General features: G+C 39.9%; 1 protein-coding gene across 4 annotated transcripts; it reads left to right on the top strand.

Annotated features, from left to right (window-relative positions):
- The first annotated feature begins 560 nt into the window (after positions 1 to 560).
- tial1 (TIA1 cytotoxic granule-associated RNA binding protein-like 1) lies at positions 561 to 25,195 on the top strand. Of its 4 annotated transcripts, none has more exons than XM_021607161.2 (13): positions 568 to 853; positions 2,389 to 2,485; positions 8,053 to 8,151; positions 8,305 to 8,359; positions 8,452 to 8,539; positions 11,888 to 11,963; positions 12,292 to 12,400; positions 13,664 to 13,759; positions 13,903 to 13,987; positions 16,900 to 17,023; positions 17,142 to 17,299; positions 23,735 to 23,773; positions 23,861 to 25,195. In XM_021607161.2, exons 1-13 carry the CDS (start codon positions 825 to 827, stop codon positions 23,973 to 23,975), a joined length of 1,170 nt encoding a protein of 389 aa, XP_021462836.1. In that variant the 5' UTR covers positions 568 to 824; the 3' UTR covers positions 23,976 to 25,195. The 4 variants fall into 4 exon arrangements, with proteins under 4 accessions (XP_021462843.1, XP_021462827.1, XP_021462836.1 ...); XM_021607145.2 differs by having other exon boundaries at positions 576 to 853; positions 8,002 to 8,151; XM_021607168.2 differs by lacking the exon at positions 23,735 to 23,773 and having other exon boundaries at positions 561 to 853.
- Positions 25,196 to 25,396: the final 201 nt, after the last annotated feature.

The following is a 25,396-nucleotide window of genomic DNA, read 5'->3' as shown; positions in this document are numbered from 1 at the left end:
GGCTACAGTCATAAATGTATCGTTGGTCAATGGGCGGATTCGATAATGCTGAAACGCCGGGAACCGGTCTATGGCCCGTGACGTGAATTGGCAAAGCTGTGAGGGAGGAATGCACCCTTCTCAAATCGAACAGGAATCTTGCGCCGCTCGGTCATGTTGTCAACAAGACAGCACGGTGCATCATCCAGAAACATAAAGCATTTGTTTTTCATTAAATATACGTTTGAATCAAAATCAATCACTTTTGCATGTGAAAACACAGACTCCTACTCATTATTCTACGTGTAATTACGTGACTTTTGTTTTGAGCCGATTTCACCGTGGGCTTTGAACGGGCACCTGGCTCACGACCGGGTGGCAGTCCGGTTCCGAAACGAATGCAATCAACTTTCACCTGATGCAATACATGCCTACCAGGGCGCTTTAGACAGATTAATCGAATCCCCTCAATGTTTATACAGTATCGCTTTAATTGACATTTTCAAAATAAAAGCCCCCAATTAGGTTTATGACGTTTGACAGATGTTGGCACAACAGGGATTCCACCTTCATCTCGTGGCAAGCGTATTTTACCGAGATGTTATAGTATAAGACTAGCCTACTCGAGATATCTGATTGATTTTATTTTAGTGCTGACTCAAGTCCCCCTGTAGACTGCATGCGCATGGGCATGAGTCGGCTTCCTGACTCTCCGGTTAGCGCCATTTTCTTCCTCTTAGTTAGCTAGCTTAGCTACGGCATAAATACATTGATTAGGCCATCTTCTTGTTTATTTCAGCATACTCAGTTAGTTAGTCGGCATTCATACCAATCGATTTTTGAACATGGAAGACGAAAGCCACCCCAAAACGCTGTAAGTTGTCAACACAACAGCCACGACTTTGCCTCCTAGCTAGCTTGGCAATGTTAGCTAACTAACTGTTAACTAGCTAGATAACTATCGACCTCAACAGCTTCCTCATTTTAACCTCTCACTAGGCGAATCAGCATACTTTGTTTCTCCCCAGTGAAACAACGGTTACAAGACTATCCAGTAGGCTGATCAAAATATTCGTGAACTTATGCAATATTACATTGCATGGCACATCAGCTCGCTAGCTAAGTTACCCAGCTACATAGATAACTAACGTTAGCTATCTAAATGTTATTGAAATGTCCCCATCATGGCTGGGATAATGTTCTAGTAGTTAGTTAGCTGACAGCTAACGAAGTCATGTCTTTCTTTAGCCGACTCAACTCCACGATTTACGAGTTGCGTTTAATGGACTAGCCTTTCTCTTGTCTGCATACTGAAGTGATGAGGAAAAGGTGTTATTTGAAACGAAGCTTAGCTTCTTAGTATCAAGACAAGTTGATCTTTATAGCTAACTATCTACTTTGGTTGGTCAACAAATAATAGCTACATAATAATTAGGCTATAATGAATTGCAAGAAGAGTGCCTTGGTCCTCGTCTCTTGTTGACTAATTAGGCCTAATCCTTAAACCAAATAACACGTTCAATCTAACAACATTTTGTCCGATCTAGAGGCTATACACAGACCTTTTGTCTAGTGCCAAAAGGGGTCCCATAGACTCCAAGCCAAAAGATGTTCCCTAAATGGACAGAATATTTTTTTCTTCTTCCAGAAATGTCTTCATTGGACAGATAGGGGCACACCTTCCCACAGTCATGAGCAAAATCATATTTGTGTGCTTAAAACTAAATGTTTGTGTAGTTAAATTTGATATTCAATAAATAACATTAAAGCAAATATTTGATGCAACTTAACTTATCCTATCCTCGCCTATCCTTAACCAACCTCCTAAGCAGTTGCTTGAAGTACTTAAGTGAAAATACATTAAAGTACTAAATAAGTAGTTTTTTGAGGGGTATCTGTACTTTACTATTTATATTTTTTACTACTTTTACTTCAATAAAATAATTTTTTACTCCATACACTTTCCTAGACACACAAAAGTACTCATTACATTAGTAATGCTGAGCAGTACAGGAAAATGGTTCAATTCACACTAATCAAGCAACATCCCTGGTCATCCCTTCTGCCTCTGATCTGATGGACTCACAAAACACAAATGCTTGGTTTGTAAATTATGTTGGCGTGTGCCCCTGGCTATCTGTAAATTTTAAAAAAATGCTTAATTTGAGGAATTTTAAATTATTTTTTACTTTTGATACTTATGTATATTTTTGCAATTACATTTACTTTTTATATTTAAGAATATTTCAAACCAAATACTTTGAATTTTACTGAAGTAATATTTTACTGGGTGACTTTTACTTGAGCCATTTTATATTAAGGTATCATTACTTTTACTCAAGTATGACAATTGGGTACTTTTCCCACCAGTGCTCCTGAGATCACTAATTTGCCCCATCTTTTCCCTAGGTATGTTGGTAACCTGTCCAGAGATGTAACAGAAATTTTGATTCTTCAGCTGTTCACCCAAATTGGACCTTGCAAAAGTTGTAAAATGATCACTGAGGTAAGATTTATTAGCTATGATGACTTATGGAGACATTTGTGTTGCCGAGTTTCATTATCATGGATTATGCACTAGGTCAAGGAATTCAAGTCAGTAGACAGGGTACTACTGTTTAACCTTTTTGACTGTAACAGTGGTCATTGGCACATACCAGTTTTTCACATAATTCCATCCCTTTTTCCATTCATTTTGAATCAATGTTGCCATTTGGTCTTTATTTTCGCACATAAACTGAAAAGATTTGCATCATGTTGATAAACACACCATTACATTTACATAATTGCCTTGACATATCAAGGACAGGAAAGGTCATTTGTAATTAGCCTTACCCTTTTATAAATCATTTTGCCTATATCCTTGCATAACCTAGCATTTATTTTTTATGCAGTTCTTTTTTTCAATAATTTCATTGTCACCCAAAATGGGTCAGTTTCAGCACCTCCCCTAAAACCGTCTAATATCCTACTTCTTGCAGTTACCGTAGTTACAGGGGGAGAAGGGTAAACATGATCTACCATGGGCTGCTGATATAATGGTTTCTAGTGGACCTGACCAATAGTTTGTCAACGTCTCCAGCGTAGCTGGGTGAGACGGTATAGGCTACCCTCATATGACCAACAGTGCATTCGGAAAGTATTCAGACACCTTGACTTTTTCCACATTTTGTTACGTTACAGCCTTATTCTAAAATGGATTCAATTAAAAATGTCCCTGATCAATCTATACACAATGTAGATAATGATGAAGCGAAAACAGTTTTTAAATACATTTTTGCTAATTTATAGAAATGTATATAAAAATACCTTTCCGTAAGTATTCAGACGCTTTGCTATGAGACTCAAAATTAAGCTCAGGTGCATCCTGTTTCCATTGATCATCCTTGATGTTTCTGCAACTTTATTGGAGTCCACCTGTGGTAAATTCAATTGATTGGACATGATTTGGAAAGGCACACCTGTCTATATAAAGTCCCACAGTTGACAGTGCATGTCAGAGGAAACCAAGCCACGAGCTCGAAGGAATGGTCCATGGCGCTCCGAGACAGGATCGTGTCGAGACACAGATCTGGGGAGGGGTACCAAAAATGTCTGCAGCATTGAAGGTCCCCAAGAACACAGTGGCTGCTATCATTCTTAGATGGAAGAAGTTTGGAAACACCAAGACTCTTCCAAGAGCTGACCGCCTGGCCGAACTGAGCAATCCGGGGAGAAGGGCCTTGGTCAGGGAGGTGACCAAGAACCCGATGGTCACTCTGAAAGAGTTCCTCTGTGGAGATGGGAGAACCTTCCAGAAGGACAACCATCTCTGCAGCACTCCACCAATCAGGCCTTTATGGTAGTGGCCAGACTAGAAGCCACAACTCAGTAAAAGGCACATGACAGCCCGCTTGGAATTTGCCAAAAGGCACCTAAAGGACTCTGACCAGGGGAAACAAGATTCTCTGGTCTGATTCTCTTTTTATAACAAAAAAACAAAATGTGTATTAAAAAACCAAATTAACCTTTTTTTAATGTAATGAGGCAAGTCAGTTAAGAACAAATTCTTATTTATAATGACAGCCTACCAAACCCAGATGACGCTGGGCCAATTGTGCGCTGCCATATGGGGCTCTCAATCACGTCCGGATGTGATAGAGCCTGGAATCGAACCAGGGATTGTAGTGGTGTCTCTTGCACTGAGATGCAGTGCCTTAGACTGCTGCCCAACTCGAGAGCCCAAGATTGAACTATTTGGCCTGAATGCCAAGTGTCACGTCTGGAGGAAACGTGGCACCATCCCTTCGGTGAAGCGTGGTAGTAGCATCATGCTGTGGAGATTTTCAGCAGCAGGGACTGGGAGACTAGTCAGGATTGAGGCAAAGATGAACAGAGCAAAGTAAAGAGATCATTGAAGAAACCCTGCTCCTGAGTGCTCAGGACCTCAGGCTGGGGCGAAGGTTCACCTTTCAACAGGACAACGACCCTAAGCACACAGCTAAGACAGTACAGGAGTGGCTTCGGGACAAGTCTCAATGTCCTAGAGTGGCTCAGCCTTAGCACGGACCTGAACCCGATCGAACATCTCTGGAGAGACCTGAAAATAGCTGTGCAGCGACGCTCCCCATCCAACCAAACAGAGCTTGAGAGGATCTGCAGAGAAGAATGGGAGAAACTCTCCAAATACAGGTGTGCCAAGCTTGTAGTGTCATATCCAAGAAGACCTGAGGCTGTACTCGCTGCCAAAGGTGCTTCAACAAAGTACTGAGTGAAGGGTCTGAATACTTAAAGTCGGAAGTTTACATACACTTAGGTTTCAGTCATTAAAACATTTTTTTTTCAACCACTCCACAAATGTATTGTTAACAAACTATAGTTTTGGCAAGTTGGTTAGGACATCTACTTTGTGCATGACACAAGTACTTTTTCCAACAATTGTTTACAGACAGATTATTTCACTTATAGTTCACTGTATCACAATTCCAGAGGGTCAAGAGTTAACATACACTAAGTTGACTGTGCCTTTAAACAGCTTGGAAAATTCCAGAAATTATGTCATGGCTGACACTTCTTATAGGCCAATTGACATCATTTGAGTCAATTGGAGGTGAACCTGTGGATGTATTTCAAGGCCTACCTTCAAACTCAGTGCCTCTTTGCTTGACATCATAGGCAAATCAAAAGAAATCAGCCAAGACCTCAGGAAAAAAATTGTAGACCTTCCAAGGCAATTTCCAAACGCCTGAAGGTACCACGTTCATCTGTACAAACAATAGTCCGCAAGTATAAACACCATGGGACCACACAGCGTCATACAGCTCAAGAACGAGACTCGTTTTGTCTCCATGAGATGAATGTACTTTGATGCGAAAAGTGCAAATCAATCCCAGAACAACCATAAAGGACCTTGTGAAGATGCTGGAGGAAACCGGTACAAAAGTATCTATATCCACAGTAAAACGAGTCCTATATCGACATAACCTGAAAGGCCGCTCAGCAAGGAAGAAGCCATTGCTCCAAAACCACAATTAAAAAGCCAGACTACGGTTTGCAACTGCACATGTTGACAAAGATCGTACTTTTTGGAGAAATGTCCTCTGGTCTGATGAAACAAAAATAGAACTGTTTGGCCATAATGACCATTGTAATGTTTGGAGGGAAATGGGGAAGCTTGCAAGCCGAAGGACAACATCCCAACCGTGATGCACGGGAGTGGCAGCATCATGTTGTGGGGGTGCTTTGCTGAAGGAGGGACTGGTGCACTTCACAAAATAGATGGCATCATGAGGGAGAAAAATTATGTGGATATATTGAAGCATCATCTCAAGACATCAGTCAGGAAGTTAATGCTTATTTTCAAATGGGTCTTCCAAATGGACAATGACCCCCAAGCATACTTCCAAAGATATGGCTGAAGGACAACAAAGTCAAGGTACTGGAGTGGCCATCACAAAGCCCTGACCTCAATCCTATAGAAAATTTGTAGGCAGAACTGAAAAAGCGTGTGCGAGCAAGGAGGCCTACAAACCTGACTCAGTTGCACCAGCTCTGTCAGGAGGAATGGGCCAAAATTCACCCAACTTTATTGTGGAAGGCTACCCGAAACGTTTGACCCAAGTTAAACTATTTAAAGGCAACGCTACCAAATACTAATTGATATGTAAACTTCTGACCCACTGGGATTGTGATGAAAGAAATTAAAGCTGAAATAAATAATTATCTTCTAGTTTATTCTGACATTTCACATTCTTAAAATAAAGTGGTGATCCTAATTGACCTATTTTTACTAGGATTAAATGTCAGGAAATGTGAAACTGAGTTTAAATGTATTTGGCTAAGGTGCATGTAAACCTCTGACTTTAACTGTATGTAAATGTGATATTTCAGTTTTTTATTTGTAATACATTTCCAAACATTCAAAAACGTTTGGGTTTGTCATAATGGGCTTTTGTGTGTAGATTTATTTTCTCAATTTAATCATTTTTGAATAAAGCTGTAAGAAATCAATATGTGGAAAAAGTCTAGGGTTCTGATTACTTTTCGGATGTACTGTAGTTGAGTTGAGACGTGTTAGGTTTGTCTTTTTCTTCCCCTCCTGAGTGACACGTTCAGTCAGATGTTTCAGGTTATGTTTACTAGTCGAAATGGGATGTATTCCATTTCAACAAGTTCTTTCTCCTTTAATAAATGTATGAATCAGCCTAGTTCAGATATAAATTGTGGTGGGTTCTATATACAGTGGGGCAAAAAAGTATTTAGTCAGCCACCAATTGTGCAAGTTCTCCCACTTAAAAAGATCAGAGAGGCCTGTAATTTTCATCATAGGTACACTTCAACTATGACAGGCAAAATGAGAGAAAAAATCCAGAAAATCACATTGTAGGATTTTTAGTGAATTTATTTGCAAATTATGGTGGAAAATAAGTATTTGGTCACCTACATACAAGCAAGATTTCTGGCTCTCACAGACCTGTAACTTCTTCTTTAAGAGGCTCCTCCACTCGTTACCTGTATTAATGGCACCTGTTTGAACTTGTTATCAGTATAAAATACACCTGTCCACAACCTCAAACAGTCACACTCCAAACTCCACTATGGCCAAGACCAAAGAGCTGTCAAAGGACACCAGAAACAAAATTGTAGACATGCACCAGGCTGGGAAGACTGAATCTGCAATAGGTAAGCAGCTTGGTTTGAAGAAATCAACTGTGGGAGCAATTATTAGGAAATGGAAGACATACAAGACCACTGATAATCTCCCTCGATCTGGGGCTCCACGCAAGATCTCACCCCGTGGGGTCAAAATGATCACAAGAACAGTGAGCAAAAATCCCAGAACCACACGGGGGGACCTAGTGAATGACCTGCAGAGAGCTGGGACCAAAGTAACAAAGCCTACCATCAGTAACACACTACGCCGCCAGGGACTCAAATCCTGCAGTGACAGACGTGTCCCCCTGCTTAAGCCAGTACATGTCCAGGCCCGTCTGAAGTTTGCTAGAGAGCAGTTGGATTATTGGTAAAAAACTCAACTCGTCGTGTTTGGAGGACAAAGAATGCTGAGTTGCATCCAAAGAACACCATACCTACTGTGAAGCATGGGGGTGGAAACATTTTTTTTTTCTCATTTTGTCTGTCATAGTTGAAGTGTACCTATGATGAAAATTACAGGCCTCTCTGATATTTTTAAGTAGGGGAACTTGCACAATTGGTGGCTGGCTAAGTACTTTTTTGCCCCACTGTACATACTGTGCGACGAATGCAATCAGATTAAATTGCTATTTTTTTAAATAAAACAGACTTTGGCTGGTTAACCTTTGGCACACTTGTCCAAAAGAAAGAGGTTAGGGTTATGGAATCCCAGCCTTTTAAATATGATTGACATGATTTGAATTGGATAACATCTGTTGAATATAGCAGCACTATTCATGATACATGATAATCACCCAATAGAGTAACATGGTCACTCACTACTTGCAATTGTATTCCTAATATGTTTGGCAATAATATATTCTCCTAATTTATTTATTTTCTTCTCAGCAACCCGATAGCAGGAGGATGAACTCTTCTGTGGGATTTTCTGTTTTGCAGCAGTCAAGCAATGACCCGTATTGCTTTGTGGAGTTCTTTGAACATAGAGATGCTGCTGCTGCCCTAGCAGCCATGAATGGGAGGAAGATATTGGGAAAGGTAATTTTTCCACTCTGCAATGAAATACTCTCTCTGTGGCTTTCTTCCTAAGAATTGCTGGTTCTTACCCTTTCACACTGGCTTTTAGGGACATGGAATGAATGCCTTTTCTCCACTTACATTTGATTGTTCTGTGACATGTTTTATCTTCAGGAGGTCAAAGTAAATTGGGCCACCACTCCAAGTAGCCAGAAGAAAGATACATCAAGTAAGTGTTTACATTTTGAACTTTTTCCTGTTTTGCTCCAAAGTCAGTCTCTACATCAGGGACTAATAGTCATTATTTCTTGGCTGTTTCAGATCACTTCCATGTGTTTGTGGGAGACTTGAGCCCTGAGATCACCACTGAGGATATCAAAGCTGCATTTGCACCTTTTGGGAAAATATCGTAAGTTGCTTTGTGTTTTTAAGAATTTGATTTAGTATGTTTCCTCTGACTTGACATCCTCTGGAGATTTGTTTTATTCAGTTATCTTTTTTGATCATTTTAGTAACTTTAGAGTTCTTCTCATAAAAACGTTTTTGTAAGGGGTACATAAACAGAATATATGTGTAACCACATACTATGTAATATATTATACATTGTAGAATAATAGTGAAGACATCAAAACTATGAATTAACACATGGAATCAGGTAGTAACTGAAAGTATTAAACAAATCAAAATATATTTGAGATGCTTCAAAGTAGCCACCCTTGGCTTGATGACAGCTTTGCACACTCTTGGCATTCTCTCAACCAGCTTCACCTGGAATGCTTTCCCAACAGTCTTGAAGGAGTTCCTACAAATGCTGAGCACTTGTTGGCTTTTCCTTCACTCTGCGGTCCAACTCATCCCACACCATCTCAATTGGGTTGAGGTTGGGTTATTGTGTAGGCCAGGTCATCTGATGCAGCACTTGCACAACCTGGAGGTGTGTTGGGTCATTGTCCTGTTGAAAAACAAATGATAGTCCCACTAAGCGCAAACCATGGGATGGTGTATCGCTGCAGAATTCTGTGGTAGCCATAATGGTTAAGTGTGCCTTGAATTCGAAATAAATCACAGCGTCACCAGCAAAGCACCACCAGCAAGCACCATCACACCTCCTCCTTCGCGCTTTACGGTGGGAACCACACATACGGAGATTATCCATTCACCTATTCTGCGTTTCTCAAAGACATGGCGGTTGTAACCAAAAATCTCATTCGGACTCATCAGACCAAATGACCTATTTGCACCGGTCTAATGTCCATTGCTTGTGTTTCTTGGCTCAAGCAAGTCTCTTCTTATTGGTGTCCTTTAGTAGTGGTTCCTTTGCAGCAATTTGACCATGAAGGCCTGATTACACACAGTCTCCTCTGAACAGTTGATGTTGCTGTGACGCATTTATTTGGGCCTTAATCTGAGGTGCAATTAACAATAATGAACTTATACTCTGCAGCAGAGGTAACTCGGGGTCTTCCTTTACTGTGGCGGTCCTCATGAGAGCCAGTTTCATCATAGCGCTTGATGGTTTTTGCGACTGCACTTGAAGGAACCTTCAAAGTTCTTGAAATGTTCCGGATTGACCTTCATGTCTTAAAGTAATGATGGACTTGGTCTTTTAACAAATAGCCCTATCTTCTGTATACCACCCCTATCTTGTCACATCACAACTGATTGGCTCAAATGCATTGAAGGAAAGAAATTCCACAAATTAACTTTTAAAAAGGCACACCTGTTTATTGAAATGCATTCCAGGTCACTACCACATGAAGCTGGTTGAGAGAATGCCAAGAGTATGCAAAGCTGTCATCAAAGCTTGGGTGGCTACTTTGAAGAATCTCAAATATAAAATATATTTTTATTTAACACTTATGGTTACTACATGATTACATATGTGTTATTTCATAGTTTTGATGTCTTCACTATTATTCTACAATGTATAAAATAGTAAAAATAGAGAAAAGCCTCGGTGTAGATGTGTCAACTTTTGACTGGTGCTGTAGATATAATTACTTTGACTATTGGTTGAAATGTAATTTTAAAGCACATCACTCCGTCTTGATACATAAATCACTATGCCTTTCATTAGCCATTCAACTGTTTTGATCATTGTGAGAAACAGGGTGACACAAGCTCTTCTCAATTGTCACGTATAATATGGATTTTGACTTTCAGTCTGTATCACCCCCAACTTTTTTTTTATTTGAATGTGTCCGCTTTCTATTCTCCCTCATTCTTTTTTGATAAATGTAGGAAATGGTAAGTAGTTTGTGATGACAAATACGCTTATAGGATTGGACAGGAGCTTGAAGGCTAACCACAAGGAACTGTACACACTGGAAACTCGGATGTAGCCTTTTTTTTTTCTCATTTTATTATTCCTTTCCCTTTGTAATTGTTTGTATTAACATGACCTAGTTTAGAATAACAAACTCCAATATTCAATATACAGTGGGGACTGATATTGACACCCTTGATAAAGATGAGCAAAAATGACTAAAATAAATCATTCAAATATCCACCACCATATTTTACCGTAGGTATGGGGTTTATTTTCTGCTCATGCATTCTCATTGTCGCGAAACCCAAGACTGGTGTGCGTGGCCAAAGAGCTCTATTTTCATGTCATCTGATCAAAGCACCGGTTCCAATCTGTGCCAATGCCATTTAGCAAACTCAAGGTGTTTACATTTGTTGGATGACATGAAAATGGAGCTCCTTGGCCACACAACAGCGGTGGGCTTGGCATCGAAATGAGAATGCATGAGCAGAAAAGAACCCCGTACATACTGTAAAATATGGTAGTGGATCTTTTCATATTCTGGGGGCTATTTTGTTTCCACTGGTCATGGGGCCCTTAAGATCAACTGCATCATTAACTTTACCTAGTACCAGGACATTTTAGCCAACAACCTGGTTGCCTCTGTCAGGAGGCTAAAACTTGGCTGTAAGTGGATCTTCCAGCAAGACAATAACTCCAAGCAGACATCAAAATGAATCCGTAAAGAAATGGTTATTTGGCCACAAAATCAACATTTTGCAATCGCAATCTCAGAAAAAAGATGCCAAGGTGATGCATTGAAAACAGGGTTGTCTGTAACTTTCACCCATACCTTTTTTTTGGTCGAAAAAGTATAACTTGTTAAACAAATTGGAGTATACAATATAGCTCAGTATTGTAATTATCTGATACATTATCACGGGTGTCAATTTTGGACCTGACCGTATATACTTTAGAACATTCCGGATTGCTTAGTATTGTTGATAGTTTTATGCTCCGTTTCCTAAAACTCTGAAAATGTAAATATTTTAACATTTGCAGCTCCCCAAACTCCACATTGGTGGTAAAGAATTGACCAGGAAAAATAAAGAAATCTGTTATCGGGCCATGTATGCTGTTTTAATTTCTTTTTTTGTCTTTTGATATTTCTAATGGTAGAATGAGCACCATCAGCAAATATTCGGAATGCATGGTAATCCATAAGAAGTGTTTCTTTTGAGTTTGAGGATTATAATTGGTGTAATATTTGACAGAGAACCCTTAACTGAAAATTAATCTGAAGAAAGACGCAATTAAAATATCAGCATAGGTCGCATGTCTTTTGTACTTCAATTTTTTTCAAATGCAATATTACCTGTAATCATTTGAGGATTTAAAAAACAAACAAAAAAGTAAATAAAATGTTTATGGGAGAATGTAGTCTATTTGCAGTTCAGTGTGTGTGTGTGTGGTTTTTGTTTTATGGATGCTATTGTCTTGTCCTTCCAGGGATGCTCGTGTTGTGAAGGACATGACGACAGGAAAATCTAAGGGGTATGGATTTGTGTCCTTCTATAACAAACTGGTAAGGCTCCAGTGCAGGAACACAAGATGAAGGTTATTTCTGTTTACTATTTTCTATTTTCAGTAGATTTGATCTTTAGATAATTTAAACTTTAAAAAATAATTAAAGTAAATGCACATCTCGTGTTCTCTGTTGATCTAATTTTTTTACTTAAGTACAAGTTGTAGTTTGTTTGATAGTTCATTATTCCTGTTGAATATCTATTCTAATCCATCCATCTAGTATGTAAAACATGTTATTAATTACACAATAGCACTTAGTTTATAGAATATGTATAGAAGCATGTAGAATCTGGAGAAGGAACTTTGTCTTTTGTTTAAATCGACAGGATGCAGAGAATGCCATCGTGCACATGGGGGGACAGTGGTTAGGAGGACGGCAGATCAGGACCAACTGGGCAACTCGCAAGCCACCCGCCCCCAAAAATGTGCAAGACAGTAAGTATGAGTGAGCTATGACTAATGTGTTTATTGGAGTTGAAATGGGCGTTATGAGGCTGAATGCTCTATTGGCCCAGTTGGCGTATAACTGAGGGGGACATATTCCAGAGAGCTATTTTGTCTCCCCCAACCATTTTCATTCCACGGACTGTGTCGTTTAGTTCATAGAACCACAGTTACGTGAGCAACCTCCAAAATATCCCCTAAATGCAATTGTCTCCAACAGAGCGGTTTTTGTTTTCTTCCTCCAAATTTGACTCCAACTTTTGAACAGTTGGGGCTATCAGCTATTATGACCCCATCTCTGAAAGCCACGACTTTCAGGAACACGTACATTTACATTTCCCTCTACGACCTTCACAAGTTGCGCAGGACACGTTAGAAGCTGGGTTCTCTTGTTATATTAGTCACTGACACACTCACCATGTCAGCATTTTTTTTTTAGCCTGATGACTCACTAAATTCTTCCACTGCTCTGTCGTTTCGCTAGATACCCTAGTCTGAGACTGACATCATTAACTTGTTTGTCGTGACGAGTGGTGTTTCTTGGCCCAAGCAAGTAAAGTAATCAGCGATTGGATTGTCTCTTAACTGCTGCTTTACCCATGTGTGTTCTGGTTTTGACCCAACCCATCTGTATCTGGACCAATCAGACGGCCCCCGAATGTGTTCGTATTCGGGGTCGGGAGGTCCTCATTGCAGTGAAGAAACGAATGTCTGAGTGTGGCGTAGCGTTTGGCTGGAGCAAGGAGTCTGGGTAGTCAGGCAAAACTAATTTACCAATCTAAAAATGTCTCACCGGCTATCTGAACTTGTAGTAGTCATGGTCGAATTACCGACCGGGGGGCCCCCACTGATTTTTGTTAGTCACTCTCAATTGGATATCATATTAAAAACTGCAAACATTACTCTACATGCCATTGCAGGAAATTAAGCTTAAAACAAAAAATGTCTCTCCGTTGTCGAGGGGAGTCTGTTTCCAAAATGTTTCGCTTAGGGCCCCCGAAAAGGCTCTGACTGCATGTGTGAGTGTGGATTTGGGGGCGTGGACCCGTGAGCCACTGGAGATTTGGAACTCTTTGTTGCTGGTCTATTAACTAATTTACCGCCTGGTGATGTCACCAGGCAGGCCAAAACAGTCATACATTTCTGGTGGTCTTTTCAAACAGCTCTTAGGGCATTACACCCCCCCCCCAATGTTCAAATCACGACTACACCACTGGAATGCTCATATTCATATTTTTTGTATGTTTACACCAGATGGCTCGAAGCAGCTGAGGTTTGAAGATGTAGTGAACCAATCCAGTCCCCAGAACTGCACCGTGTATTGTGGAGGAATCCAGTCAGGACTGTCAGGCAAGTTCATTTAAACCTGAAAAGATACACACAGACGGTTTAGAATCATTAGATGTTGCTAACAAATACATTTTGGCAAACAAAGTTGAGACTGGGTTGGCTGACAAAGGATGAATGTTATATTGAAATCTTTTTCGTTGCAGAGCACCTCATGCGACAGACATTCTCACCCTTTGGACAAATAATGGAAATCCGAGTTTTCCCAGAGAAAGGTTACTCTTTCATCAGGTAATGTTTTGTTCTAAGTGAAGATTCCCTATTTTGTTAATGTACAATGTATTGCCTAATTTTTCCTGTAGATGGCAGTACTGGTACATGACTTAATGATACAGCTTCCAATACGACACCAAAAGCCCCCACAATAATGTCTAGAATCAATCAGATTTAGTTGTGGAAGTAGTTATATTTTATTACAACCTTGTTTGGTTATGTTTTATTGTAAATTTCATGGATAATCCATTTTATAAATACATTAACAGCTTCAATACAGGACTAAGATTTAATCCTACTACACCGACGCTTGTCGGATGTGGCAGGGCTTGCAAACTATTACGCACTACAAATGCCTTTTATTTTCGCTTCGAGGCAAGCAACACTGAAGCATGCATGGGAGCACCAGCTGTTCCAGACGATTGTGTGATCACGCTCTCCGTAGCCGATGTGAGAAACCTTTTAAACGGGTCAACATTCACAAGGCGCAGGGCCAGACAGATTACCAGGACGTGTACTCGGAGCATGCGTGGACCAACTATCAAGTGTCATCACTGACATTTTCAACCTCTCCCTGACCGAGTCTAATACCTACATGTTTCAAGCAGACCAACATAGTCCCTGTGCCCAAGAAAGCCTAAAGGACTTCCGCCCCTAGCACTCATGTCGGTAGCTATGAAGTGCTTTGACAAGCTGGTCATGGCTCACATCAACACCATCATCCCGGAAACCCTAGATCCACTCCAATTCGCATACTTTCAACAGATCCACATATGACTCAATCTCAATCGCACTCCACACTGCCCTTTCCCACCTGGACAAAAGGAGCACTTATGTGAAAATGCTGTTCATTGACTACAGCTCAGCGTTCAACACCATAGTGCCCACAAGGCTCATCACTAAGCTAAGGACCCTGGGACTGAACACCTCGCTGCAACTGGATCCTGGACTTCCTGATGGGCTGTCCCCAGGTGGTAAGGGTAGGCAGCAACGCATCTGCCATGCTGATCCACAACATGGGGGGCCCCTCAGGGTTATATGCTTAGTTCCCTCCTGTACTCTCTGTTCACCCACGACTGCATGGCAAAGCACAACTCCAACACCATTAAGTTTGCTGACGACACAACAGTGGTAGGCCTGATCACTGACAACGATGAGACAGCCTATAGGAGGAGTTCGGAGACCTGGCAGTGTGTTGTCAGGACAACAACCATTCCCTAAACATGAGCTAGATAAAGGAGCTGATCGTGGACTAGAAGAAAAGGCGGGCCGAACACACCCCCATTCACATCGACAGGGCTGTAGTGTAGTTGGTCGAGAGTTTCAAGTTCCTTGGTGTCCACATCACCAACAATCTATCATGGTCAAAATACACCAAGACAGTCGTGAATCTGGCACGACAACACCTTTTCCCCCTCAGGAGACTGGAAAGGTTTGGCTTTTTTTTTTTTACGTTTATTTAACCAGGCACGGCATGAGTCCCCTGATCCTCAAACAGTTCTACAGCTGTACCATCGAGAGCATCCCGACCGATTGCATTACCGCCTTGTATGGCAACTGCTCTGCATCCGACCGTAAGGTGCTACAGAGGGTAGTGCGTACGGCCCAGTACATCACTGGGGTCAAGCTTCCTGCTTTCCAGGACCTATATACTAGGCGACGCCAGAGGAAGGCCCAAAAAATGGTCAAATACTCCTGTCACCTAAGTCCTAGACTGTTCTTTCTGCTACTGCACGGCAAGCGGTACCGGAGCGTCAAGTCTTGGTTAACAGCCACTACCCCCAAGCCATGGTGGCCATTAATCAAATGGCGAACCGGATTTACATTGATAGCCCCCCTTTTTGTTTTTACACTGCTGCTACTCACTGTTTATTATCTATGCATAGTCACTTTACCCCTACCTACATGTACAAATTACCTCAGCTAACCTGTACCCCCGCACATTGACTCTGTACCGGTCCCCCCTGTCTATAGCCTCGTTATTGTTACTTTTAATTATTTATTTATTTTAAGCATTTCACGGTAAGGTGTCGTATTCGGCGCATGTGACATAAAATGTGATCTGATAATAAAGGAAAAATCCATTAAACTAGCTTTTAGGTATTTTATTTTTCATTAGTCCACTGTTGATACATTCCCAAAATGTTTGCATGCCAGCAGTCAAGTTTTCAACGTCTTGGACTTTCAAGAAGCAAAGTATCACTTGCCAAGTCCAATATTGTTTTTTTTACTTGACTGCTGACATGCAAAAAAAATTGGACTGTATCAACAGTGGACTCATTTTTTTTTTTTTTAAACCAATAATTTTTAAGTGGAGTTATGAATTCTCTTGAATTAAATCGTTTTTATTTTGTTCATGAAAGTTATTGTAAAGTGTGTTATTATTTGTGTTCTTGGAACTGTACTTATTACTTTCTTAGTGAACACTACAGGTAACTTTACAAATTAAAAACATTGTCTTAATAGGCGCTGGGCAACCACAACCCGCCAGAACAGCTTTAATGCACCTTGGCATAGATTCTACAAGTGTCTGGAACTATATTGGAGAGATGAGATACCATCATTCCATGAGGAAATTCCATCAAACCATTCAGTGCCCCACTTATGCCTTGTGGATGGGAGCATTGTCATCCTGGAAGAGATCACTCCCATCATAATATAAACGCTTCCCCATAGGTTGAAGGTGATCACTCAGAATGGCTGTGTATTTATTGGTGTTTACCTTTCCCTCCTAGGGGTTGAGTGACCATGCAAGATAAATGTACCATAACGTAGCCTGATTTACTCAAGGGTTTTCTTTATTTTTTTACATTTACCTGTATATAAACCAAACAACAAAAAAAATTGTTTAAGTTTTTACTTTGCATTTTCATTAAACTGCTGAAATATATTTCTTGACCAATCTCTTGACATTTGTGTTCTTCTGACAGGTTTTCCTCCCATGAAAGTGCTGCCCATGCAATTGTCTCTGTAAATGGAACGTCCATTGAATGCCACATAGTGAAGTGCTACTGGGGCAAAGAATCCCCCGACATGGCCAAAAGCGTACCACAGGTATCTTGAATTGAGATATTGCTCAAATAAAATCGCTACATTCCCCATTGCACATTTATTTGCTTTACTCATCCAGAAAAAAATGTGTCCTCTGTATTTTTTTCCTTTTATCTTTCAGGTGGAGTACGGTCAGGGTCAGTGGGGACAGTGGAACCAAATGTATGGGAGCCCCCAGGCCCAGCAGTATGGGCAACAGTACATGGCAAATGGTTGGCAAGTGCCTTCTTATGGAGTGTCTTATGGACAGTCATGGAATCAGCAAGGATTTGGTGTAGAGTAAGTATAAAACATTTTGGACGTTGTGTAATGCTCTTGAAAGGAGTAGTCTTTCCAAAGTTTCTAAACCCATTCAGTTTGCAGCACCTCTTTTGTTATGGAATTCTGTTCTTGCCATCTCTGGTTATGGTAGACTGACTGTTCGCCATTGTTTTCGGGCTATACTGTAGGCTTCCTGGTGCGAAATTACACCATAGCACTGTGATTGTTCAAAATAGGCTCACATTGCTGGTTACATTCATAATGTGTTTCCCACACTATTTGCTTAACCTATTGTTATTGTCTGAAATGTTTTTTTCTTGACATGGTCTACTTTTTTTCTAATTTGGCACACAGTGGGTAGTGGGTGGAATATTAGGACAATTGGAGGTTTACACAGTTACAGCTACAGTAACCTTAACAATGCAAATATTATGGTACAGCTGATGGTACGTTTACAAACATTTGGTTGTGTTATGTACAATTGAAACTTGTATCTCATTATGGTAAGTGGTGAAATAAGTATAGCTAGTTCTAATTGTAATGGCTTAGCAGATATTAAGAAAAGACGATAAGTATTTACCTGGCTAAAAAAGGAATATAATATCTACTGTTTACAGGAAACTCGGTCTACAAATATGAGGTTTGGTGGGGAAAAATATCAAAAATATTTTTTGCCCTCTTGGGCAAAGAAACTCAGAAGGGGTGATTTTATATTAATTAGCAACAATTCTGATCAGATCGTGCAAACCGATCCTCAAGGAAGATGAATAATTTGAAATATGCTATTGGACCAAAAACAGATCTCGCTAAGTAATCTATAAAGGCCAAATAATGATCCCCACTTTTTCAAAAATTTATACAGGGCATTTGCAAAGTTCAGGCCCTTGACTTTTCACACATTTTGTTACGTTATAGCGTTATTTTAAAGTTGATTTAAAATGTTTTTTTCCTCAAGCTACACACACTACCCCATACATGTGACATTTTTGCAAATTTCTTAGAAATAAACGATGGAAATATTAGATTTTATATGTATTCAGACCCTTTACTCAGTACTTTGTTGAAGCACCTTTGGCAGTTACCCAAAAAGATCAGTAGATTCTTCCATTCTTCTCTGCAGATCCCCTCAAGCTCTGTTAGGGTGGATGGGGAGTGTCGCTGCACAGGTATGTTCAGGTCTCTCCAGAGATGTTCAAGTCCGGGCTCTGGCTGGACCACTCAATGGCATTCAGAGACTTTTCCCAAAGCCACTCCTGCGTTGTCTTGGCTGTGTGCTTAAGGTCTTTGTCCTGTTGGAAGGTGAACCTTTGCACCAGTCTGAGGTCTTGAGTGCTCTGGAGAAGGTTTTCATCAAGGATCTCTCTGTACTTTGCTCCATTTATCTTTACCTCGTCCCTGACTAGTCTCCCAGTCCCTTCCGCTGAAAAACATCCCTGCAACATGATGCTGCCACCACCATGCTTCACCGTAGGGATGGTGCCAGGTTTTTTCCAGATGGGACGCTTGGCATTCAGGCCAAAGAGTTCAATCTTGGTTTCAAGAGACCAGGGAATCTTGTTTGTTTGTCATGGTCAGAGTCCTTTAGGTGCCTTTTGGTAAACTCCAAGCGACCTGTCATGTGCTTTTTACTGAGGAGTGGCTTCTGTCTGGCTACTCTCCCATAAAGGACTGATTTGATGGAGTGCTGCAGAGATGGTTGCCCTTCTGGAAGGTTCTCCCATCTCCACAGAGGAGCTCTGTCAGTCACCATCAGGTTCTTGGTCACTTCCCTCCCGATTTGCTCTGTTTGGGAGGGCTGCCAGCTCCAGGAAGAGTCGGTGGTTCCAAACTTCCATTTTAAGAATGATGGAGGCCACTGTGTTCATGGGACTTTCAACGTTGCAGACATTTTGTGGTACCCTTCGCCAGATCTGTGCCTCGACACAGTCCTGTCTCGGAGCTCTACGGACAATTCCTATAACCTCATTGCTTGGTTTTTGCTCTGACATACACTGTCAACTGTGGGACCTTTATATAGACGGGTGTGTGCCTTTCCAAATCAAGTCCAATCAATTGAATTTACCACAGGTGGACACCAATCAAGTTGTAGAAACATCTCAAGGATGATCAATGGAAACAGGATGCACCTGAGCTCAATTTCGAGTCTCATAGCAAAGGGTCTGTATACTTACGTAAAGGTATTTCTGTTTTCTATTTCAATACATTTGCAAAAATGTATAATAAACAGTTTCATTATTGATACATTTTAGTCAGGCAGTAATGTAACAAAATGTGTAAAAAGGGCTAGAGTCTGAATAGCTTCCGAATGCACTGTATTGAGCTCACAAGTAATGAATTATATTGGGAGATTTATATGTACCTCAATGGATCATAAAGGAAATCGCACTACAAAGTATCACCCTCGTGCGCTTAATGAGATTATGGATACATTAGAACTAGTGGATATATGGAGGCTGGAAAACCCTGACATGGTGAGACATACAGTACCAGTCAAAAGTTTGGACATGTACTCTTTCAAGGGTTTTTCTTGATTTGTACTATTTTCTACATTGTAGAATGATAGTGAAGACGTCAAAACAAAATTACATAACACATATGGAATCATGTAGTAACCAAAAAAGGGTTAAACAAATGAAAATATGTTTTATATTTGAGATTCTTCAAAGTAGCCACCCTTTGCCTTGATGACAGCTTTGCATACTCTTGGCATTATCTCAACCAGCCTCATGAGGTAGTCACCTGGAATGCATTTCGATTAACAGGTGTGCCTTGTTAATTTGTGTAATTTCTTTCCTTAATGCATTTGAGCCAATCAGTTTTGTGACATGGTATACAGAAGATGTCCCTATTTGGTAAAATACCATGTCCATATTATGGCAAGAACAGCTCAAATAAGCAGAAGCGTTTGATTGCAGCCCAAATAAATGCTTCAGTGTTCAAGTAATAGACACATCTCAACATCAACTGTTCAGAGGAGACTGCATGAATCAGGCCTTCATAGTCGAATTGCTTCAAAGAAACCATTACTAAAGAACACCAATAAGAAGAGACTTGCTTGTCCCAAGTAACACGAGCAATGGACTTTAGACTGGTGGAAATCTGTCCTTTGGTCTGGAGTCCAAATTTGAGATTTTTGATTCCAACCACTGTCTTTTAAACCAAGGAGAGTGATGGTGCTGCATCAGACGAGCTGGCCTCCACAATCACCCAACCTCAACCCAATTGAGATGGTTTGAGAGCTGGTTGAGAGAATTCCAAGAGTGTGCAAAGCTGTCAAGGCAAAGGGTGGCTGTTTTGAAGAATCTCAAATATAAAATCTATTTTGATTTGTTTAACACATTTTTTTGGTTACTACATGATTCCATATGTGGTGTTTCATAGTTTTGATGTCTTCACTATTATTCTACAATTGATTAAATAGTAAAAATAAAGAAACTTGAATGAGGTGTCCGAACTTTTGACTGGTACTGTACATGGAGACCGACTGCGATCGGACCACCATATAATTGCTATCCATAGATCTCTTATACAATTGCCATGTGGATTGGGGTATTGAAAATGGAATCACAGAGAAAATAGTTCAAAAATTAAATATTGTTTTGCACAACATAGGTACAGCACATGCCCTTATTGTATGGGACACTTTTTTAAAATGGACTTTTAGAGGCCGTTCAATGTAATGCTCGTCATTACAACGAAAGCAGTTCAGGTCAAAAGAGATTATACTAGACTAATAAAGAAAATAGAGGAAATGATGGTGCATGTAGATGGTAATGGAAACTACTAGAGGCACAAAATGGGTTGGAGGAAAAACAAAATGAATTGGAGGTACTTATTCAAGAAAGTGTCATTTATTAAATATAACTGGAATTGGGTGGAAAATTGTGAAAATTGCACTACATTTTTCTTGAATCTTCCACATAGAAATGCTACCAAAAATAAATAATTTACAGAAACTCGTTACAAATTAACTGGACCCAGGTGCTAAGTATAAAGATCCAGTCCATTTTTTTTTTTTAAATAATAAAAACTGGAGCCCTTTTACACTTCAATGTAGTGATGTGAACGTCCTGGTGAAATGCATAGCACACAGAAGAGAGGTTTTACCAGATATGGTTCATCCTGATCAGACCTGTTTTTTTTATTTTCTATTTTGTTTTACATGGACGATATACTAAATTTTTTTTTTAATATATGACAATTACTTAACAATTGAACATGAATTAAAAATCAAAGATACCAGGCCCGGTCTTCATAGCTTATTTTGAAAAGGTGTTTAATAAAGTATGACTAGGATTTATTTATACATACATACATACATACATACATACATACATACATACATACAGTGGGGTAAAGAAAGTATTTAGTCAGCCACCAATTGTGCAAGTTCTCCCACTTAAATTACAGGCCTCATCTTTTTATCATAGGTATACTTCAACTATAACAGACAAAATGAGGGGGGGAAATCCAGAAAATCACATTGTAAGATTTTTAATGAATTTATTTGCAAATTATGGTGGAAAATAAGTATTTGGTCACCTACAAACAAGCAGGATTTCTGGCTCTCACAGACCTGTAACTTCTTCTTTAAGAGGCTCCTCTATCCTCCGCTCGTTACCTGTATTAATGGCACCTGTTTGAACTTGTTATCAGTATGAAAGACACCTGTCCACAACCTCACAGTCACACTCCAAACTCCACTATGGCCAAGACCAAAGAGCTGTCAAAGGACACCAGAAACAAAATTGTAGACCTGCACCAGGCTGGGAAGACTGAATCTGCAATAGGTAAGCAGTTTGGTTTGAAGAAATCAACTGTGGGAGCAATTATTAGGAAATGGAAGACATACAAGACCACTGATAATCTCCCTCGATCTGGGGCTCCACGCAAGATCTCACCCCGTGGGGTCAAAATGATCACAAGAACAGTGAGCAAAAATCCCAGAACCACACGGGGAGACCTAGTGAATGACCTGCAGAGAGCTGGGACCAAAGTAACAAAGCCTACCATCAGCAAGGGCATTGAAGATGAAATGTGGCTGGATCTTTCAGCATGACAATGATTCCAAACACACCGCCCGGGCAACGAAGGAGTAGCTTCGTAAGAAGCATTTCAAGGTCCTGGAGTGGCCTAGCCAGTCTCCAGATCTCAACCCCATATAAAATATTTGAAAGTCTGTGTTGCCCAGCAACAGCCCCAAAACATCACTAAAAAAAATCACTAAATATCACTAAAAAATAAATTTCATTTATTCAGATCTAGGATGTGTTATTTTAGTGTTCCCTTTATTGTTTTGAGCAGTGTACTTTTTTTGCCCCTCTGTGTGTATATGTGTGTGTGTATGTGTATGTATGTGTGTGTGTGTGTGTGTGTGTATATATATGTGTGTGTGTGTATATATGTGTGTGTGTGTGTGTGTGTGTGTGTATGAATGAATTAATGCCTGGATTGCTTTAATTTTGAGTCTCTTATACAATGGGTTAAAGTTATGTACAGCAACCCCAGGTGTAAAATAGTCAATAATGGTTATTTCTCAAATAATTGGGCTTTTAAGAGGAGTAAAAGAAGGCTGTCGCGGAGCGGTGCTCTATTGTCCCTCTGAACTCAGAGGCTACTCAGACTGGTCTGTGCTCATGGTTATAACAAGCGGTGAAATGATTCAATGTATCAACATTGCTCGCTTTGCGCACAGCTCCAATGTAACAAATGTACAAATCTAAAAACGGGGTCTGCATCCCTGCTCGCAATTACGGCTCAACTATATTTATAAAAACTGACAAAGGAATGGACGTGCATGGAGAGAATCAGTTGTGAGACTAGTGGCTGTTGCTTAAATTCAACTGGATGTATAAACATTTTATAACGGGGACCGGCAGGCTCTTTGGGTCAGTAGGTCTGGAAATAGTTAGTAGTATCATATGAAACGGTACTACAGTATTCTAAAACGTTGGTATCATGATGTTTTGATACTGTAATATTACCTTGGAACTGGTATACCTTGCAACACTACACTGTACATCTTAACTTATTTTGAGAAATGCTAAGGGAATTGGTCAAAAGATTGTTGATTTTTCATTAACTCAGCCATCTGATTTTACATGTCCATTTTTAAACCACTGTAAATCAACTCCGCAGTGGCCTTGCTTTATTCTCGGACTGCTCTTGTCTTTTGTGTCATCCTCTGATCCCATTCATTTCTGCTCGCAGCTATATTTTCAGTATGCAGTTTAAATTTTAACAGCGTGGAAGTTATAAAGTTCATGTGACTTTTACTCCTACTTTTCTGTCAACAATTCTCTCCTGAAAAACAGCAGTTTGGAGGCATTTTAAGGACAGTCCTGACTTTGTTTCTTGTTGACATTTGCTAGCATAGGTTTTCCAGTGTCATAGCAAGCCTGGGGAAATGGTTTGACTCCGGAGCCACACTAAACTATGACATCTTGTTCACAGGGATTCCATTCTGGCTGCAGCAGCACAGAACATTTCAAGGTGACTAACGCACTCGGTGCTTCACAGCCCAAAGCTTTCACTTACCAGCCTTTTGCATCGTGCTGTGACCCTTGTTGTGTGTTGCAGACAGTCCCAGTCCCCAGCCTGGGTGGGAGGGTTTGGATCCCCGGCGCCGTCCCAGCCCGGTCCTGTGATGCCCAACCAGGGAAACTTCAACATGGCTGGCTACCAGACACAGTGATCAGGCTCTCACTCTCATCAGTGGGAATCAGTGGACTTTCAGTTAGGAGAACATAAAGTAATTAACATTGTAATCATCTGGAGAGATTGTGTTTTTAAAGCAGAGAAGATCAGGAACAACAATAGTTTACCTCTTTTGAGGAAGCAAATGTTATTTATAAAGACAGGTAGGGAGTTGTTTTTATTGGCTGAAGTTGTGTTGTGTACAAATTAAATGTCAAGAAGAAGTATAGGAGAGAAAAAAACTCGGACTGAATTTTCACGCTTTTATATAGGGGATATCTTGGTAAAGATTTTTTTGATGAGTTTTAGTTGAACACTTAATGTAGTTAAATACAGACTTAATTTCATTTATATACCCTAGTTTGTCATAGGACATTGCACAGGTACATATAGAAAGAAGTTGTACATTTTCAGAACATAATGCTCTTTAAATTGTTAAGAGTTTCTGATTTTTAAATCACATTCTGAACATTTGATAGATATGAGTGAACACATTTTCTGTCTCCTGCTTTAAGACGTTTAGCATTTTGGCCCAACAAAGCACGTTTAAAAAGCACTTTTAGGGTCAAATTTGCTTTAAATCTTCAAAGGCATATGGATTTGTGCCATTATGTATATTTACATTTATTTACTTCACATTCTTCATCTCCCGACATTGTACTAGCTGAGTTTCTTGATAATGCGTGTAAATCTCTATGCTATTTTTTTTTGTTTTTTTTGCTTATACCTGTAAATGTCACGTATAATGGAGAAGGGTCATGGAAGGCCAAACGTGTATATAACCCTCGAACACCTGATTTTGAATTGAGGGTTTCCAAGCATGTACTCTTTAGTATCACAGGAGCTCCACAAACCTAATGTTGTATATACTGTAGATGAGTGTGCAATGCAGGGCTGACATATTGAATCTATTCAATATAATTTACAAAGAAGCCTTAATTTAAATGTCAGTTACTGCACCAGTTTATTTTATTCAAGGAAGCTTCTTAGAAGGTTGAACTCTAGATTTTAGTGATGACTGATGATTTTATCATTTTCAAGTTGTGCCATTTTCAGCTAATAGCAGGAGACGAGTAATGAGCATTTCCTGGAGACATTTTGAGGGTGAATTGCACGTTTTTGAAAATGTATTATCTTGGTTGCTCAAAGTATTGAATGTAAAATGGCAATTGTTTTTAATGACGAATAAAGTTCAGCAATTGACAATTCAATTTTCAATGTAAAAGGGTCTCTAAAAATAATTATTGGAAGAAAATAAGCTGTGTTTAGTGCGTTTACTGTAGTCTACAAGTCTCGAGCTATGTTTGCCTCAATCAGGAGTAAATATTCTAATGCTAATGTGTTAACAACTTTCAAGATTAAGCACAAGTAACTACTTGAAATACTACACTGCTCCAAAAAATAAAGGGAACACTAAAA

The sequence above is a fragment of the Oncorhynchus mykiss genome, chromosome 1, assembly GCF_013265735.2.
Source record: "Oncorhynchus mykiss isolate Arlee chromosome 1, USDA_OmykA_1.1, whole genome shotgun sequence".
NCBI classification, from domain to species: domain Eukaryota; kingdom Metazoa; phylum Chordata; class Actinopteri; order Salmoniformes; family Salmonidae; genus Oncorhynchus; species Oncorhynchus mykiss.
Note: the sequence above shows the minus strand (reverse complement) of the source record. Positions and strands in the feature narration are given on the sequence as shown.

Excerpts from the sequence above, each read along its gene's own strand:
- tial1 (XM_021607145.2), top strand. The coding sequence starts at position 825 with ATGGAAGACGAAAGCCACCCCAAAACGCT. Across the intron at positions 2,486-8,001 it reads GTTGTAAAATGATCACTGAG|CAACCCGATAGCAGGAGGAT; the intron begins GTAAGATTTATT and ends TTTTCTTCTCAG. Across the intron at positions 13,988-16,899 it reads AAAGGTTACTCTTTCATCAG|GTTTTCCTCCCATGAAAGTG; the intron begins GTAATGTTTTGT and ends TTCTTCTGACAG.